Source organism: Hypomesus nipponensis, chromosome 22 (assembly GCF_054491055.1).
Source record: "Hypomesus nipponensis isolate SF chromosome 22, ASM5449105v1, whole genome shotgun sequence".
NCBI lineage: Eukaryota > Metazoa > Chordata > Actinopteri > Osmeriformes > Osmeridae > Hypomesus > Hypomesus nipponensis.
In genome coordinates, this window is record NC_140382.1 from 5,652,247 (window position 1) to 5,670,091 (window position 17,845).

The following is a 17,845-nucleotide window of genomic DNA, read 5'->3' on the forward strand; positions in this document are numbered from 1 at the left end:
AATTATCTAGACAGGCGTTAGCAATAAGCCAGACTGCTGTTCGTTTTCTGGCTATTTTTTGGAAGCTTCCCTTCTAATGCCGACTACAGCTAGTCAAGCTAGAGTCATTTGATGTGTGTAGAAACGTATTTAGCATTCTGGTATGCTATACAGGAAACGTTAGCATTGCTAATAACTGTTAGCACAACATCATACTGTCCTAAGGCTTATAGCTTGCGGTTGCAATGAGCATACGGTCGGAACAGCACCTCTTTCCAGGTTCAGCTTCCTAGCAAATCCTGCTTGAAATTGTCCAAGGTTGTCAAAACCGTCTTGGGTGAAATGCTCAGAGCAAATTAATGATTGAGTGTCGAACTTCGCCGGGATCTTCTCATACTAGACAACAGCAGTCATGCCTGTTGAATGTTTGGCTCCTTGGGAACACTGAGTGTTAGGCCGAATCCCAATACTCCCCTTACCCCTTCCCCTTAATTTACCCCTAGCCCTTGGCCCTCGAAACTAAGGGGTAAGGGCTACATAGCCCTAAGAAATGGGACACCACTTGGTTACAGGTACGTCATCTAGCACGCATCGATATCTCCAAAGCAAGTAGTGTTATGCACTGATTTAAACGAAATTCGCTGCTAATGGAGTTTACTTTAAACTGTAGACATGCTAGTCAAAGAAATGCGGGACTGTTGTGCAATTCAGCACTGTAGTATTAGCGTACCAAACTAGCGATTTTTAGAAACGTTTCAATTAGGAAAATGGTTGCAAATATATATGTTCATGACTGCATATAACACAAAACCAGACTGTCATCATTTTTTAATCAATTAATTAAGCCGAAAATATTATATTTAGCGGACTCTCTGGATGATCTGGCCGCCATTGTTGCCGGTCGCGCAGTTTTCACATAGCCCTCGGTTTCAAGTAAGCTCCCGACCTCACTTGGTTTCAAGGGGTGTATACCCCTTAGTCTTAGCCCTTCCCCTAGCTCAAAAAGAGTATTGGGACACCACTAGCTCTCACGGGAACGCGCAAAACGAAGGGGAAGGGGTAAGGGGTAAGGGGGAGTATTGGGATTCGGCCTTAGCCTTCCCTGTAGGCTGTACAGCCTGGAACACAGCATTTACGACCCTGGTCCATTTTCAATATCCTTGTTATAATTCAAATCGTTCTTCTTTGTAATTCCTTATAAGTAGCCTACACAGAGCAGCGCGCAGCTAAACTAATATGTAGATAGACGCTACCTTGGGCTGGTCTGGATGTAAATTCTGGGGCGTGACAAAGATACAGACCAGAGCCAAAAAGGGCGGTTCCGGTCCTAAGTAGGACCGGTAGCTTTGTTGAAAAGCTAGCGTTTTACAGACAATTTTTTTCTTTTTGAGATTTGAATAGGAAAGAGGTGTCAATGGACTTTGACATTCACAGTATGTCCCTTTAAGGATGGGGGGAGGGATACTTATCAAGGTCCAGACCATCTTTGGACTTGCGCCATCTCCTCTCAGCTGCCAAAAGGGTGGACCGTTCTTCACGAATAACATCCTGAGCCAAGGGCAGGAGGGAGAAGATCGTGCTTGAAGATCAGATTGACAGGGGAAAGAGTGTGGAGGGATGCAGTTAATGTGGATAACAGGGTGTTGGTGGCAGTGTCAGTGGGGTGGGACGTGAACTTGTCAATGGGAGGGAAGATGTTACAAAGCATGTTTTTTAAGTTTATTCTCATACGTAAAATACAGTACATATCAAGTCTTACAGAATGAAATTATACAATTATTTAATAAACAATGAAACAATTGCCCATAGCCTGTATTTTATCTTTACATTTATAAAGGCTACAATATACATTTTTGGTATGAATCAAACATCTTTACAGTACAATTACTGTATACTTTCAATAATACTTCAAATACATATATTTCCTATGTTCATACATGTTTAATTATTAAGTGAGATCTAGAGATCAGGATCTTTAGCCTTGCCAGAACAAAAGTGTGTCTCTAAGCTTTCCGACTGACTGAAGCTCTTGCCACACTGGTCACAGTGGTACGGCTTCTCTCCTGAGTGAACAAGCTGGTGTATCTGTAAGTTTCCTGACTGACTGAAGCTCTTCCCACACTGGTCACAGTGGTACGGCTTCTCTCCTGAGTGAACACGCTGGTGTCTCTCTAAGTTTCCTGACCAACTGAAGCTCTTCCCACACTGGTCACAGTGGTACGGCTTCTCTCCTGAGTGAACACGCTGGTGTATCTTTAAGTTTCCTGACCAACTGAAGCTCTTCCCACACTGGTCACAGTGGTACGGCTTCTCTCCTGAGTGAACACGCTGGTGTTTCTTTAACTCTCCTGACCCACTAAAGCTCTTCCCACACTGGTCACAGTGGTACGGCTTCTCTCCTGAGTGAACACGCTGGTGTGTCTTTAACTCTCCTAACTGACTAAAGCTCCTCCTACACTGGTCACAGTGGTACGGCTTCTCTCCTGAGTGAACACGCTGGTGTATCTTTAAGTATCCTGACTGACTAAAGCTCTTCCCACACTGGTCACAGTGGTACGGCTTCTCTCCTGAATGAACACGCTGGTGTGTCTCTAAGCGTCTCGACTGACTGAAGCTCTTCCCACACTGGTCACAGTGGTATGGCTTCTTTCCTGAGTGAACACGCTGGTGTCTCTTTAAGAGTACTGACAGACTGAAGCTCTTCCCACACTGGTCACAGAGGTACGGTTTCTCTCCTGAGTGAACACCCTGGTGTAACTTTAAGCTTCCTGACTGACTGAAGCTTTTCCCACACTGGTCACAGTGGTACGGCTTCTCTCCTGAGTGAACACGCTGGTGTATCTGTAAGCGTCCTGAATGACTAAAGCTCTTCCCACACTGGTCACAGTGGTACGGCTTCTCTCCTGAGTGAACACGCTGGTGTATCTCTAAGCCTCCTGACCGACTGAAGCTTTTCCCACACTGGTCACAGTGGTACGGCTTCTCTCCTGAGTGAACACGCTGGTGTATCTTTAAGTATCCTGACCAACTAAAACTCTTCCCACACTGGTCACAGTGGTACGGCTTCTCTCCTGAGTGAACACGCTGGTGTGTCTTTAACTCTCCTGACTGACTAAAGCTCTTCCCACACTGGTCACAGTGGTACGGCTTCTCTCCTGAGTGAACACGCTGGTGTATCTTTAAGTATCCTGACTGACTAAAGCTCTTCCCACACTGGTCACAGTGGTACGGCTTCTCTCCTGAGTGAACACGCTGGTGTATCTTTAAGCTTCCTGACCGATTAAAGCTCTTCCCACACTGGTCACAGTGGTATGGCTTTTCTCCTGAGTGAACACGCTGGTGTATCTCCAAGTTTCCTGACGAAAAGAAGCTCTTGCCACACTGGTCACAGTGGTATGGCTTCTTTCCTGAGTGAACACGCTGGTGTCTCTTTAAGAGTAGTGACAGACTGAAGCTCTTCCCACACTGATCACAGGGGTACAGCTTATCTCCTGAGTGAACACCCTGGTGTATCTCTAAGCTTACTGAATGACTGAAGCTCTTCCCACACTGGTCACAGGGGTACGGCTTCTTTCCTGAGTGAACACGCTGGTGTGTCTCTAAGCGTCTCGACTGACTGAAGCTCTTCCCACACTGGTCACAGTGGTACGGCTTCTTTCCTAAGTGAACACGCTGGTGTATCTCTAAGCGTCCTGAATGACTGAAGCTCTTCCCACACTGGTCACAGTGGTACGGCTTCTCTCCTGTGTGAACACGCTGGTGTGTCTCTAAGCATCTCGACTGACTGAAGCTCTTCCCACACTGGTCACAGTGGTACGGCTTCTTTCCTAAGTGAACACGCTGGTGTAACTTTAAGCTTCCTGACTGACTGAAGCTTTTCCCACACTGGTCACAGTGGTACGGCTTCTCTCCTGAGTGAACACGCTGGTGTATCTGTAAGTGTCCTGAATGACTAAAGCTCTTCCCACACTGGTCACAGTGGTACGGCTTCTCTCCTGAGTGAACACGCTGGTGTGTCTTTAAGTTTCCTGACCGACTGAAGCTCTTCCCACACTGGTCACAGTGGTACGGCTTCTCTCCTGAGTGAACACGCTGGTGTATCTTTAAGTTTCCTGACCAACTGAAGCTCTTCCCACACTGGTCACAGTGGTACGGCTTCTCTCCTGAGTGAACACGCTGGTGTATCTTTAAGTTTCCTGACTGACTGAAGCTCTTCCCACACTGGTCACAGTTGTGATGTCTGGCCTTTTCCGTGTCCATGCTTCACTGGGAACCAGGGGGAGGGAGGAAGTGGTGTTGGGGTGTGGTCGAGAAGACAGAGTCTCTGGTCTGATCTCTCCACTCCTTAGCAGAGAGACGTACAGGTCATGGTGGCACCTCTTGCTCAAGCACCCCTAAAAAATATAATTAAAAAAAATATATATATTAATCTTTATTATCATTTGATGCTGGTTGTTCATGAAGAAAGGGACATCCTTAGTGTTTTCATTAATTCAATATTTTGCATAATAATACATAAATATATTAATTTTTATTAAGTGAAATTAGGGATTTATATTAGCAAGGAGGTTTAGCACCTTTGCAAGGCACTGTATTCATGACACATTCTAATTGGGGACTGAGCACCCCTAGAGGTCTGATCCTAGAATCGCCCTGCTCAGACGCTCTCACACCAAACCTTGTACTTCTCACGCTGAGAAGGCAACACAAACCAAGTAGTCCTGCTAACGTTGTAAACAGTAATGGACGAGGTGCAGGCCCATGGATAGACAGGCGAACACCCGCGAAAGCTTGTCTCGCGGCCATTTCTCATACTTTAGATACAGTATAAGTTTAGATAGCTTGCAAATACTGAGGATAGCCTACCAAAGTAGACTTAGCCAATGTCGTAGCGATGCTAGCTAATGCTACGGACACACTACGCAGGGGTCACTAAATGGCGGACCGCGGTCCGAGTCCGGACCCAGACGGCTCCCTATCCGGACCCGGACCTTTAGCCGATATATTATTAGCCAATGGAATTAATTCATTTTAACGTTTCCATTTTAACAGGCAAATTTTTTATAGCCTTTACGCTATTTATTATGTCTATGGTTTTCCTACAAAATGTGGTTTCTACCTTCTGTGTCCAATCCAAAGATCCAATCAGGAGCTGTAATAGCAATTACCATGACAACTCACTCACTCAACGCTGGCCGCAACCTCTGTGGGTCACACGCAGGTTGTGTGTGTCATTCGCAACAACGCAGGCTAATCGATTTGCTAACGGTAGCCAGCCTACCTGTTCTTGTTAGCAAAAATAATGGCGTGACAAACCCCAGCGAAAAGTTGATTTCGAAAAATCGTTTCAGAGAGATTGGACTGACAAGAACGCATTTGTGTTGCCGGTGGGGAGCACAAAACCGATGTGTTTAATCTGCAATGAGACGGTTGCCCTTGTCAAAAGTGGGAGAGCTAACGTGAAACATCACTAATACACACCAGAGAATGTCTAATATAGAGAGAACCATAAGCAGTTAAACTATAAACACAAAGCAAAAAGAACAACGTATAGGCCCTGCAAGTATAATACTACAGTACTAATAGTATTGATTTTCGTAAAGTTCACATGTAGGCTATCTGCTTCTTGATCGGACTTCTACCACATTCTGACAGTTTTCTGCAATGCCTTAGCTCCAGCTCACAAGCTCGCGACTGGTTGTCGCAAAGTATGACGTATACAGCTAGTTGCAAGTTTCGGAGCTAGGAACAAGCTTCTGCGCAAGACCGGACGAGTCGGTCTGGAAAGATGGCGCGGTCCGTTAGGAGCTCTCGCAAGCCTCACTGCGCCACTGAGCACTTTTCATAGAAATGAATGGGGACGCCATCTTTGAAGACAGAAGTAGCTGTCTCTAGTTATATTAACTGTACGTGTTAGATTCACAGCTTCGCATTGAAATCGGAGACGACATTATGAGTAAAGACAAGTTTCTTAATATGTGTTGTCAATATTGTCGATTAAAAGTCTAAACTTTTTACTTACGAAGAATTTGTTTGTGGGAGTGACGTGAGTTATTTGAGCAAAGAATTACGTGTCCGGCTTGGCCGTTTTTGATAGGCAGCTATGACAGTAGTAGCACTGTTTAGCCTCGATTTTGGCTTCTTTCTGTGAAATTTGAAATAACAACATGAACTTGCTAGATTATATAAACTATAAGCTAAATGTATGTTCCTTGTTTAGCCAATTCGGTCGATTGTGGAAGAAGTACAAGTAGCCTACTATAGCGACTGCCCTGATGCCTATACAGTCGGTGCCACTTGTGTAAAATTCGCTAGCCAATGTTTTCCAGTTATATCTGTTTTATTTCTACAATAGCATTCTTGTGTCAATTGAGTCATCCAAGTCAGTGTTATGGAATATGACATATCAAGTCTCAGTTCATAGCCGGGTATACACCGGCCGGTGCAGTAAACATAGGGGGCTAGGCTAGCTTGCTAGCTTCAATTTCAGTACAGTAATATCAAAGATTCTTGCTCAAAATTTCTCAACGTTGGGAAGATTCTATTTACAAAATGCAACAAATAGTACTGTAGGTTAATTAAGCAATAAGGTACGAGAGGCAGTACTTTATCGCCAATAAAGTACGTGTTCAAGGGTGTTGTTAGGCCCGACGCGCAGCGGAGTGCCGGCAAACCCTGGAACACGTACTTTATTGGCGATAAAGTACTGCCTCGAGTACCTTATTGCTTTTATAATACGGTTGCCAGCAAAATTATGAATAGTAAATAAATAGTAAGCTGCCTTTCAGCACAAAATAGTTATAGACAACAAACATTGTGTATCGCATTTCAGTAGCCGAGAGAAAATAGTCCCTGTAAACGGTGGCTGTTGCTATGCAACGGACAAACAGCATTGTGCACTGCACGTTTGTTAGCCTCGCTAGATCTAGCACCATCTCATTCATTCAATGCTCATTTTATAAAAGCTACCTTTAAAATAACAACGACAATGGGACACTGTCAATAAAATAATATTTAATTTAAACACTAGGCCTAAACATTCTAAATCAATCATAAATGTTTCGTAGGCACTGGGTATATGGTAGCTAGCTAGCCTACTAACCTAAACAAGTTACGAGTGACTTGGGACTCGATAGACGAACATTAGGCTGTTGTTAAGGTTAGCTTACGTTGATTTGGATATCTCCATTAATTGTGCATCCGTGGAAAACATGGTTTTAAGAAGCCAAGTCCAGGTCATGTAATTGCGTGGCTACGAAGCTCAAATTAAATAAGTGTAGTCTAGTTAGCAACTATAGACCTGAGCTTCCGTCCAACGTTTCAGTAGCTAGACCAGCTAGTTAGCACTGATAGCACGGGACAGTGCAATATTATTGCTCAAAAATTAACCGAATGTTGCTAGTATAGCTTGCTAACCAATAAATTGCTGCATGCCAGTAGTTACTTGTAGACAGTCTTTTTCTTCGGCAACATTTTAGTTATTTTGAGTGCGCACTAATATGGAACGCTCCCGTTTTAAGGTAATTGTAATAAGGCATACCAGAGCATTCTCTGGGCGTACAGTACTTAAGAACGTGTCTGGGAAACACCCCTATCTTAGCACTCCTTCTTAGCCGAACCCTTCTTAAGAGCCTTCTTAAATCCTTAAGAACGATCGAATCTGGGAAACGCGGCCACTGGCAGTTTCAGAAACTAGCATATTACCACCGTCAAGTTGTTTACCTTCCAACCTGACAATGCGACACTCACTTCTCAACAGACACATTTAAACAAGTTCAATTACATATTACTAACGTTAGGTACTTTGAGTGCGACTAAACTTGATGAAAGCAACAAACGTATGTAGCTAGCTACCTTCTGATAATGTCTTCCAGTCCTGAGATGAAATCAGTCAAATCAAAATGGATTTGTTCAGCCCTTTTTAAAAGCAATAGGCGCGTTCGACTTCATGCAGCGCCGGCGGCGCCAACAGACGGCTGCCTTGAATCTGAGAACGTCATTGGCTGCTTCAAGTCAGCCGGGCTGCAGGCGGCTGCAGACGACGCCGGCGCTGCATGAAGTCGAACGCACCGAATGTCACAGACGGCTTCACCCCAACCAGAGCCTGTTTAAGGAGAGCCTTGCCACTCCCTATTAAGCCCAATCGTACCGAATTTGGTTGCAGTTCCATCAGAGTTCCACTGGGAGTGATCGCGAGCGAGTGCATGTTGAATGGGAGTCTATGGAGCTAAACGGCTACATTTGTCTCTTTTGCCTGATTGTCGTTGAGAAATCTCCGATTTGATTGTAGTTTTTGCATGTTTAACATGGATTATAGGTCGAAAGTTCAATGAACGAGTACTTATGTCCTTTTGATTTCTTACAGGGTGAGTCGTTGTTGCCTATAACACGCTAGCATTTTGCTAATGAATGCTGATTGGTTAGTGAAGGACTGATACGACCAGAGCTAATGTCAGAGCATTAGCAACATTAGCAACAACATTAGAAAGCCAAGACTCTTTCTAGCATGTGTATTGACAGGAAGAACCTGTCAGCTGTGTTGTCGATGCCCTGGAGAAGGGTCCAAATGCAGTGCTCCCTCCTCAGGCCCCTCCAAACCGGAACTCTCTCCTCAGGCCCCTGAAGCCGGAACTCTCTCCTCAGGCCCCTTTTTCATGTGTATCCGAGGTATTAGCGCCACCGCTGGTCGGAGGATACTGTAGGCTATTTATATTAATAGGCTACCTTACATTGAACTTCGGTTTGAGCATAAGTCAATAATGTTTAACAAAGCGGAAATTAGCATTGCGGCTAGCGTTACGTATTGCTAACATTACAAACATGATCACTGTTCTAACCCTGGCAAGCATAGAAAATAGGTTTGGCAGTTTAGCGTCATCTAGTGGTCATTATAGAATATCACATTTTTTCCGTTGGTCATTTGCAGCAGCAACAGCTGGCTCGTGTTATTGTTTATTGTTTCCACGGCAACAAGAGCCGGCTCTGAAATAATTCATTTTTTAACGTTGATAATACAAACAACACTACTCTCTTAATCTGAAATCAATATCCATCCTTGTATTCATGTTAAATGTTGCTTCATCAATTACCACTTCAATCATAAAGATGTGTAATAGCACTAAACATATATTCCATATTCCAATAACGTAGGATTACGGTGTTCATGGGAAACTTAGGCTACTGCAGGGGGATAAATTAACAATAACCATGCCGAGAACATAGCCTTATGTATCGTTGATGAAATGCCTCATTTAGGCTATCACCGGCCAAACTGGCTAGCGAGTTTTTATTATGAAAATGAAATTTAGCCCGCATTTGGAGGGTGTTAATTTAGAACTCTGTACCTAACGCTAGCCGCAATGCTAATTTCCGCTTTGTTAAACACTATTGACTTATGCTAAAACCGAAGTTCAATGTAAGTTAGCCTATTAATATAAATAGCCTACAGTATCCTCCGACCAGCGGTGGCACTAATACCTCGGATACACATGAAAAAAGGGGCCTGAGGAGAGAGTTCCGGCTTCAGGGGCCTGAGGAGAGAGTTCCGGTTTGGAGGGGCCTGAGGAGGGAGCACTGCATTTGGACCCTATTGATGCCCTGAGAGAAAAAAGCAGGTGACCAGAGCTTACCGTAAAGCAGTAGCTCTGGTCGTACGATATGTATGACGTCAATTACATTTTCAAAAGCTTTTTAGAACCGAAAGGCGACTTAAAAAAAATTAACAGCCAGCAGTGTGTATTTTTTTTTGCCTCCCCTTTCGAATTCAGAATTCAAATGATTAAACATTCTCTGCCCCAACCAACCTCACCCTGCGTTCACACTGCAGTGACGTGAATCGCTTGCCATCGCTCGCCTTCCCACAGTTCACCACGCTCGGGGGCGTTTCAAACAGATTCATATAGAATGTAGTTCTCTAAAGTCACTGTGGTAGTGAGACTGCTATCATGCAGTCGCCGGTCAGTGTTTTAAAAAAAAGGTTGCCCTCACCCTATTCTATTTATCTGATGAGGGTAGACTACGTAAAACTGCAAATGCATTCGGTCTGTCTAGATCGGCCGTTTCAATAATAATCAGGTGTGTAGAGCCACAACAGTCAACTTGGGTCCTAAATATATCAAACTGCCGAAAACAGAAGCTTTGCTGTCCAATCACTTGTGCAGAGATCTGAAGAAGCTCATGGCCTCCCTCAGTGCCTATAGGTGCTGTGGATGGGACGCATAGAGATTAAGCAACCATCGGCCAATTCTACTGATGACCTCAATAGAAAAGGTAGGTTTACCTTAAACATTCAAGCCACCTGCAATTATAAATATTCCTTCATGGACATAGGCCTAGTAGTGAAATGGCCAGGGAGCGTGCATGACGCCCATATTTTTGCAAACTCTTCACTGAACTTACCTTGAAAAGCGGAAACATCCCTCCCTCCCTGTCCAAGGCAAATCATTGAAGATGAAGAGGCCATACAGGTGTACCTACTCGGTGACCCTGCATATCCACTGCTTCCATATGTTATGACAGAGTACGTAAATGGGGGAAGCACAGCCCAGGAGCAGTACTTTGGACTATCTTTGTGCCGAGCACGGAAGGTGATAGAGTGTGCGTTTGGAAGGCTAAAAGCCCGGTTTGGAGCACTGAGAATGGCTGTGGACATTAATATGGATGATCTGCCCTTCGTAATTTGTGCATGTTTTGTGCCGCACAATTACTGTGAGGCTTCAGAGTAGGCGACAATCGTCTAATTGAGGCAGTTCAGTATGACCGAGACAACCAGCCAGACACACAACCAGCTGTCAGAGGTGACTCCATGAGAGCAGAAGGGAAGAGGGTCAGGAGAATCCTTACTCAATTCCTGTATCCTTAAAAGGGACAATCCTCTTTCCAGTGTGTGTATGAGAGTGTGGAGCCATATGATTCCTGGATGCATAAAAGGGACCATGCTATGTGTAAACGTGGCCTTAGTCTGATGTAAGCCCACCCTGGACCGCGAGACCACCTTTACTGGTACAAAACTCCAATGGCGGGAGCGAATGCGTGAGGACTGACAGGGGAGATCACCGTGAGGGCGTCCTGTCACAGGTCCATGATGAAGAGTGAAAAGCCGCACAGCATGAGTAGGGAAAGGTTATAGATAGTTATATTCACATTATTCCGCCCCGCCCAATTTTGTTCATCTTTGGCACTTTTTCTTTTTTTGAAGTGCAAAAACAAAAAAAGTGCACTTCCGATAAGCAAATGATTATGTTGCTGCTAGCAGATGAACACATGTACATTTGCACAAGCTTGGGCCATGCTCTGGCTAAACGTCTGTGTTGGTAGTTGACTAACAGGCACGCCACTGCAAGTAATTGGTTGATGCTGCCTGAGATGGTCAGGGGGATGACTGTGTCAAACAGCTTGTGCTCCTTTACATCCAACTACTCTGTCCTAGATAAACACCACGTTTTATATCATGAAGAAATTGTCCATGAAGTGAAAACTCACCCGACAGTATAAAATAAGACGTTGGTTCCACTTAGTGGACAAATAGCGACACTGCAAGCTGTAGAAAAAGAAATATTTTTATTGGGTATGCAAGTGTTTAAACCAACAGGTCCAAACCCAGTTTAAAAAGTATTTATTGAACAACTGAACATTGTACATAAAAATGAAAGGGAAAGACACATGTATGATGGAACCTGTAATAGTCTGACATGGAGAGTTGTGAAATATTTGGCAAATATTTTCCTAGAAGGAAATAGAGTACACAGGCACCAGAGAATGGGTCCTCAGAGTAATGTGTAAATTGTGAGGTATTCTTAAATCATTTGAACGTTTTAAACTGATTTACAAAAACTGAACTTTCACATATTGACATAAGTTTCTTTAAAAACACAAGTTATAGCCGGTACAGTACATGTTTGATTATCATAGAGAGGAAAATAATCTGAGAAGGACAAAACAAAAATTAAAAAAATAAACGACAATAAACATTGCAATAAATTTGTTCTCTGGAGCCCCAAATTTACACATAAAATAAAAATCTATAAACTCCAAGACCAGTTGGGCAAACTGATACATAAAGTTATCAGAGAAAAGATCTTTCATTGCTTTGACAAAGAGAGCCTTGCTCATTCGGCAACCACGGTAAAACAACATTTAAATAACATTAAATTAGCAAGAGCGGATCCACTGTATACAACACGGCTTGCATAATTATACACATGTGTTCAATATTAACGAAAGGCATTTCCTATTTAATCATACCTAGCTGTAAAATATTACCTACATTGGTGGGATTTGTACAGATTAATTGATAATGCCATGTTTAAAAAATGAAAACATCAAACCCTGTCATTTTATGAATGGATACACAATTAATAATCAAAAATGTTCTTCAATATTTCTCCCAAATTCCTTTAAAATAAACAATTTTCTTCTCAGAGTGTTGATGTCAAGTTGGTTTGGTTCTGTGGCAGAAGTTTAACTGTATGTTAACGACCAGTTAATCCAGTTATCTATTCAGTTATTTGATCTGTAACATCTGTCTATGTAGGGTGCATTACAGATGCTGAACTTTGGTGACATGGATGTGTGTTTGTTTGCTTTGGCAGAGTGGTGTGACCTGTTGTAAGAGCACCAGGTTACCGTAGCACCTCCGACTGGGTGGATAGCACCGCTTCAGTCCTGCTTTGTTATACGTCTGACTCCCGTTCTCATTTGACTATTAAGAACATGAACAACTTAGACCAGCACCATGTTTTTGTGGGACCTGGAGGAGACCAAGCAGAGGTGTGATCTTCTCCTTCCATACCTTCTCCTATTGAACTAGAAAGGATACAATCCTATGGGACCTAGCTAGAAGAGATACAATCATATGGGGACAAACTAGAGGAGATATGATCCTATGGGGCCTAGCTAGAGGGAATATGACCCAATGGGCCCTAGCTAAAGGGAATGTGATCCTGGGGGCTATGAGTATCTCTTTTTGGCAGGAGCAAAAACTCTAGTTCTGGGTATGAACTGGCATATGGCACTGGTATAGGACCAGTTCACCCTTTCAGAGTTCTAACCTTTACCATGCATAGGGAAATGACCAAACTGACTTTGGATCAGTTCCTTGGCTGATCTCACCAGACAGAGAGAAGGGGTCCTGCACCTTTGGGAAACATGTCTAGTTTTCTTATAGGGATTCTGTTTTTGTGCTTTCTGCTAATTTGACATTACCAAAGAAAAGGTGCAGGGTCTCCCTGTCCAGATTCACACAGGCAAGATAGAGTGAGAGAGAGGGGGGGGTGGAGGGGGGAGATAGGACGAGCACCTCTGGCACAAACGAATAAACAGCACCCCTGAATGGACATTATCCGACAACGTCTGGAATATAATATAAAACTATCTTTATATTTTCTATTGCACTTGAAGATTATTTCTTTACATGAAGTTATACATGTTTAAACGTTAAAGAATAAGCATACATATATATGTACATTTAACTGCTCCCAAGTACTTGAATTATTCTCTCGGACAGAATGTTGTTCCTTTGTATTTAAAAGTACACGCTGTATAATAATTTACTATAAGTTTCTTGGTAGAGGGAGGGGAGTTGGCAGTATTGACTTGGCCTGACTCTCCCTCGACCTGGCATTGTTCCAGAGAGGGAGTGTGTGTGGGGCGTCAAGCGTGGTCTCCGAGCACACATCCACAGCCTGCTTGGGGGTCAACCCTTCCCTGACCAGCTGGAAGGATGCATTGCCTTTGTTTTGAGAAGCCGCTAGTTCGAGAACTCCACTCCTCTTCCTTCTCTGTCCAGCTTCTTCCACCTCATCCATGCCCCCGGTTCCCTCACCTCCTCCCTCTGTTACATCAGTCTACTGAGAGAAGGGGGTAGCAGTGCGGGGTGGGGTGAGGTGCTGATGTGTGGGGGGGAGGCGGGTCTCCCTTCTGGACCGTGCTTTTTCAGGGTGGGAGAGAGTGGGAGGGGGGGGTGTCCGAGAGGTCAGGGTCCGTCCCTGCTCACACACACATACGCACACTTACACAAACACGCATACACACTGGGCCGCCTTACAGGAAGCACACAGGTCCGACCTCCAGGTGGTAGTGAGATCCGGGCGTGGTCAGGGGCAGGTTGTAGATGTTCACCACAGGGAGAAGCTGGGGGTCCTGGGAACGCAACAGGAAATGGGTCTGGTGCCAACGGCCATCCTTCATCTGAAACACACATACACACACATACAAAAGAGTCAATAGAGCATTTCTCTGGGAATTGTAGTTGCCAAAGAGATGAGAGAAGGACAAACTGGAACGTTGTGTAGAACATCTAGTTTAGAACATACCCAGCAGGAGTCTTCGAGAACATAGGGCTCGAGATCTCCCCCCACCTCGATCATCTCCCCACTCCAGGCCCTAAAACGCACGGCCTCCTGGGAAGGCGGCAGGTCAGGGGAGCTCCTCCAGATGGAGATGTTCAGGCAGTGGATGGTCACATGCTGCACCGCCTCGGAGCTCAACAGGTGCAGGAAGTTCATCTGGACACGGCCCACACTCATCTCCAACTGCCAAGCCAATCAGAACCGGTGGTCAGTTTGGTGAGGTTTTCAGAGGAATGTTTCTACAAGGTTCCAGAAGTATTTTTGCAATGCTATTGGGTTAATGTGAGGCATATCAAGAATGCTGGACACATATGAAGCATTCTGGTCCAAGATGAACCCTCATAGAACATTGTTGAGTAGAACAAATATTTGATGTTATAGTGTTATGTTCATTTGGAAGGATGCTTCTAAGGGTTCTAACTGGGTTTCTGGGCTGCTTTAATACCTTGGAGACAGTGATGGGTCTTAGACAGGTCTGCCCTCCTCCTGTGAAGTTGCAGGACACCTCTATCGTGTCTGAGGAGCAGCCAAGGTTTGGGTCGACCCAGTAAGTGCCTGAGAAGAAAAGAACTACGATCAATGCTGGCTCTCTCTTTCTCTCTCCCTCTTACATCTTACAAACATGTTCCCTCTCTCTCTCTCTCTCTCTCTCTCTCTCTCTCTCTCTCTCTCTCTCTCTCTCTCTCTCTCTCTCTCTCTCTCTCTCTCTCTCTCTCTCTCTCTCTCTCTCACACTCTTTCTCACCATCGTTCATCCTCTGTTCACAGCTGTGGAGGTCCCTGCAGATGCGTGCGGGGTTGTCACGGGTGCCCAGTGGGTTCTTCAGGCTCTGGACCAGGCTGCTGAGGTAGTGGAGGGTCTTGAAGATCTCTGTGCCCTGATCCAACATGGGTAGGTCCATCAGCGGCTTGCTCTGCAGATGGAGGGGCAGATGTGAAAGGAGGGAGGGAGAAGATAGCGTGAGCAGGTTTGGAGAGAGGCAGATGAAGAGCGCCAAAGATAAAGAGGGATTGGGAGCGAAAAAGGAAGAGAAAGGAAAACCAGAAAGAGATGAATTGACTGACTGACACACAATATTCACGAGTAAATTCTAGATCCTGATTACTAACACACTGATAACACGGTTGTGACTGTCTGTGCAGCGCTGACTGACCTCGGTCCGGAATGGAGAGTGAGAGTCCACAAACACTTGGAGCCCCTCGTCGCTCTGAAACATAGAACAGACACACTCCTGGTTACACCTGGCCTGATCCAGTGATGTCTTCGATATGGATGTTTGATGGCATGAACAGACTTACGAAGGGGAGAGGGATACCGGGAGGACCCTGGAGAGAGCAAAAACAAACACATAACTTAAACACACCTAAAGTAAGGGATTTTCTCAAATCAACACAACAAAAGTACATGGACAGAACAACAGACAGTAGACGACTTACTGGGGGTCCTGGAGGTCCGCGAGGTCCAGGAGGACCCTGTGAGACAAAACAAATATCTCTATCATATTATCTTCCAGCTACACTGATTGACTACCTGTGAGAACAAAGGGAGCATCTTATCATTGTGTAATAGAACAATACACCAGACCGCACACATACCTTAGGGCCTTGTATCCCCTGTTCAGAGAAGACAAAGAAGACAAAGAAATTCATGTCAGGTTCATCGTACGGATATGGTCGATGCTTCTTCCATAGCTCATGTGAAGCTGGTTCTACAGTCTGAAACACTCACCATCTCTCCGCGGCTGCCCTTGTCTCCTTTAAGTCCCTGAGGAAAGGCACATTTACTGTTAGACAAGACAGGATTCATGAATGAAGATGGGATGAGAGGAGGGAACAGTAGGTCAACTACTCACTGTGCTGCCATCAGGTCCTATAATGCCCATGGGACCAGTCACTCCACTTCTGCCCTGTAGAAGAGAACAGGAGAATTGATTCACCCTCACATGGGTACATCCATCCACAGAGGGAGGGAGAGACAGAGGGGGTGGGGGAGAGAAAGATAGGGAGAGAAAAGTCAAGAGGGGGTGATTGTGAGACAGGGAGAAATGTTAGTCGTCACATTTGAGTGATCTGTGCTTTAGTTCTTCTTACTATGGTCCCCTGTGGCCCTTTAGGTCCCTGTATGCCCTTGGGCCCAAAGTCCCCTGGAGGCCCCTGTCAACAACACAGACATATACATCGTTATCTCCTTCACACCCAACACGCTTACTTCAGACAACCCCCCCCCCCCAAACAGACTTGACGAAACATAAGAACCTTGCCCATCTTTCACTGTCACACTGTGTGTGCGTGTGTGATTTACTGATTTGCTGTGTGGTAGGCGTGTGTGTAGACTAGGTTGTATTTAAACAGCTGTGTTTGGTCCCGTGAAGAGGGTTTACTGCAGTGTGAGGGGCAGAGCAAGGGGTGTTTATGAGATGGGGTCTTGGAAAGGCTACAAATCTTCTCCTGCTTTAGCTCTCCCCCAGGGAAGACAGCTACTACTGTAGAACAGCTATGACAAAACCTTGCCCTCCACACCCTCCTCTCTCTCTCTCTGCTTCTCACTCCATAATTCTCCACTCTCTCTCTCTTTCTCTACCCTCCTCACCCCTTCTCTCTCTATGAACTTTCTTCCGAATCCTCTTTGCTCTCTTTCTCTTCCTCCAACTCCCCCTCACCCTCTCCTCCTCCCCTTCTCACATATCTACTTCACCTTCACCCAACTTGAGGGTGGGGTTGCTGGGTCAGTCATCTTCGTGGGGATGTTTACGTAAGTAAACAGTCTTTATGGCAAACATGCAGTTTCAAGTTGAGGGTTGTCTACCCACCTTTGGTCCGAACACTCCCAAAATTCCTGGGAATCCTGACTCCCCAGGATCACCCTGGAGCAGAGACGACAGACCGTTACTCAAGCATCCACCTACGACTACCAGCCACACACAGAGCAACGAGAAGGATGCTCAAGTGGACTGAACAGTCCTCACAAGTGCACAGTCAAACTGAACCGGAGCCTTTGGGCTGAGCTGTGGTTCCATCCCAACCTACCGGCTGTCCTTTGGGCCCCTGGTCCCCCTGTAGTCCGGGGAGGCCCATCCCTCCTCTGAACCCCCTCTTCCCTGGGGAGCCGGTCTGGCCCGGGAGCCCGCGTTCTCCCTTGGCTCCAAACGTTCCCTGCTCACCCGGCAACCCCGGCCCGCCCAACTTGCCACGGGCACCGGCGTTGCCAGGCACACCAAACTCCCCGTCGTCCCCTTGCTCGCCCTGCGGTTGAGAGACGGAGAGCGGACCGCTCACGTTACGATGTCGGGGTATAGCCCATTCGCCCTCGCGCGGGCAATACCACATCCTCCTGTCTCACCGGCACGCCCCTGCTCCCGTCCTTCCCCGGAGCTCCGTCCGGCCCCGGGGCGCCCTCCTGCCCCTCTCTGCCCACCACGCCCCTCGGACCAGGCAGGCCCACCACACCCTGGGAAGGAGGAAGAAGGAAGAAGGGATGAGATGCAGTCTGAACCACTCAGAACCGAGGTGAGATGGAGC

At 45.6% G+C, this 17,845-nt stretch overlaps 2 protein-coding genes across 6 annotated transcripts in view; both read right to left on the reverse strand.

The window, feature by feature from the left end:
* Window positions 1-1,684: 1,684 nt before the first annotated feature.
* LOC146236101 (uncharacterized) lies at window positions 1,685-9,546 on the reverse strand. 5 transcript variants are annotated; one of them, XM_084686200.1, is made up of 2 exons: window positions 8,507-9,546; window positions 1,685-4,373 (listed from the first exon to the last, which is right to left on the reverse strand). In XM_084686200.1, the coding sequence occupies exon 2, from the start codon at window positions 4,237-4,239 to the stop codon at window positions 1,939-1,941; it is 2,301 nt and encodes a 766-aa protein (XP_084542326.1). In that variant the 5' UTR covers window positions 4,240-4,373; window positions 8,507-9,546; the 3' UTR covers window positions 1,685-1,938. The 5 variants fall into 5 exon arrangements, with proteins under 5 accessions (XP_084542326.1, XP_084542324.1, XP_084542328.1 ...); XM_084686198.1 differs by lacking the exon at window positions 8,507-9,546 and adding an exon at window positions 7,834-8,478; XM_084686202.1 differs by lacking the exon at window positions 8,507-9,546 and adding an exon at window positions 5,461-5,750.
* A 1,975-nt stretch (window positions 9,547-11,521) lies between these two features.
* The window catches only part of col27a1a (collagen, type XXVII, alpha 1a), a 73,623-nt gene continuing 67,299 nt past the window's right edge, over window positions 11,522-17,845 (reverse strand). Inside the window, exons 47-60 of the mRNA XM_084687673.1 lie at window positions 17,667-17,774; window positions 17,354-17,569; window positions 17,137-17,190; window positions 16,418-16,480; window positions 16,180-16,233; window positions 16,056-16,091; window positions 15,923-15,940; window positions 15,764-15,799; window positions 15,626-15,652; window positions 15,481-15,534; window positions 15,072-15,240; window positions 14,773-14,882; window positions 14,292-14,510; window positions 11,522-14,166 (exon numbers count right to left, since the gene is read on the reverse strand). Of these exons, the coding sequence (XP_084543799.1) occupies window positions 14,020-14,166; window positions 14,292-14,510; window positions 14,773-14,882; window positions 15,072-15,240; window positions 15,481-15,534; window positions 15,626-15,652; window positions 15,764-15,799; window positions 15,923-15,940; window positions 16,056-16,091; window positions 16,180-16,233; window positions 16,418-16,480; window positions 17,137-17,190; window positions 17,354-17,569; window positions 17,667-17,774 (1,311 nt within the window). The 3' untranslated portion in view covers window positions 11,522-14,019. The remainder of the gene's footprint in view (window positions 14,167-14,291; window positions 14,511-14,772; window positions 14,883-15,071; window positions 15,241-15,480; window positions 15,535-15,625; window positions 15,653-15,763; window positions 15,800-15,922; window positions 15,941-16,055; window positions 16,092-16,179; window positions 16,234-16,417; window positions 16,481-17,136; window positions 17,191-17,353; window positions 17,570-17,666; window positions 17,775-17,845) is intronic.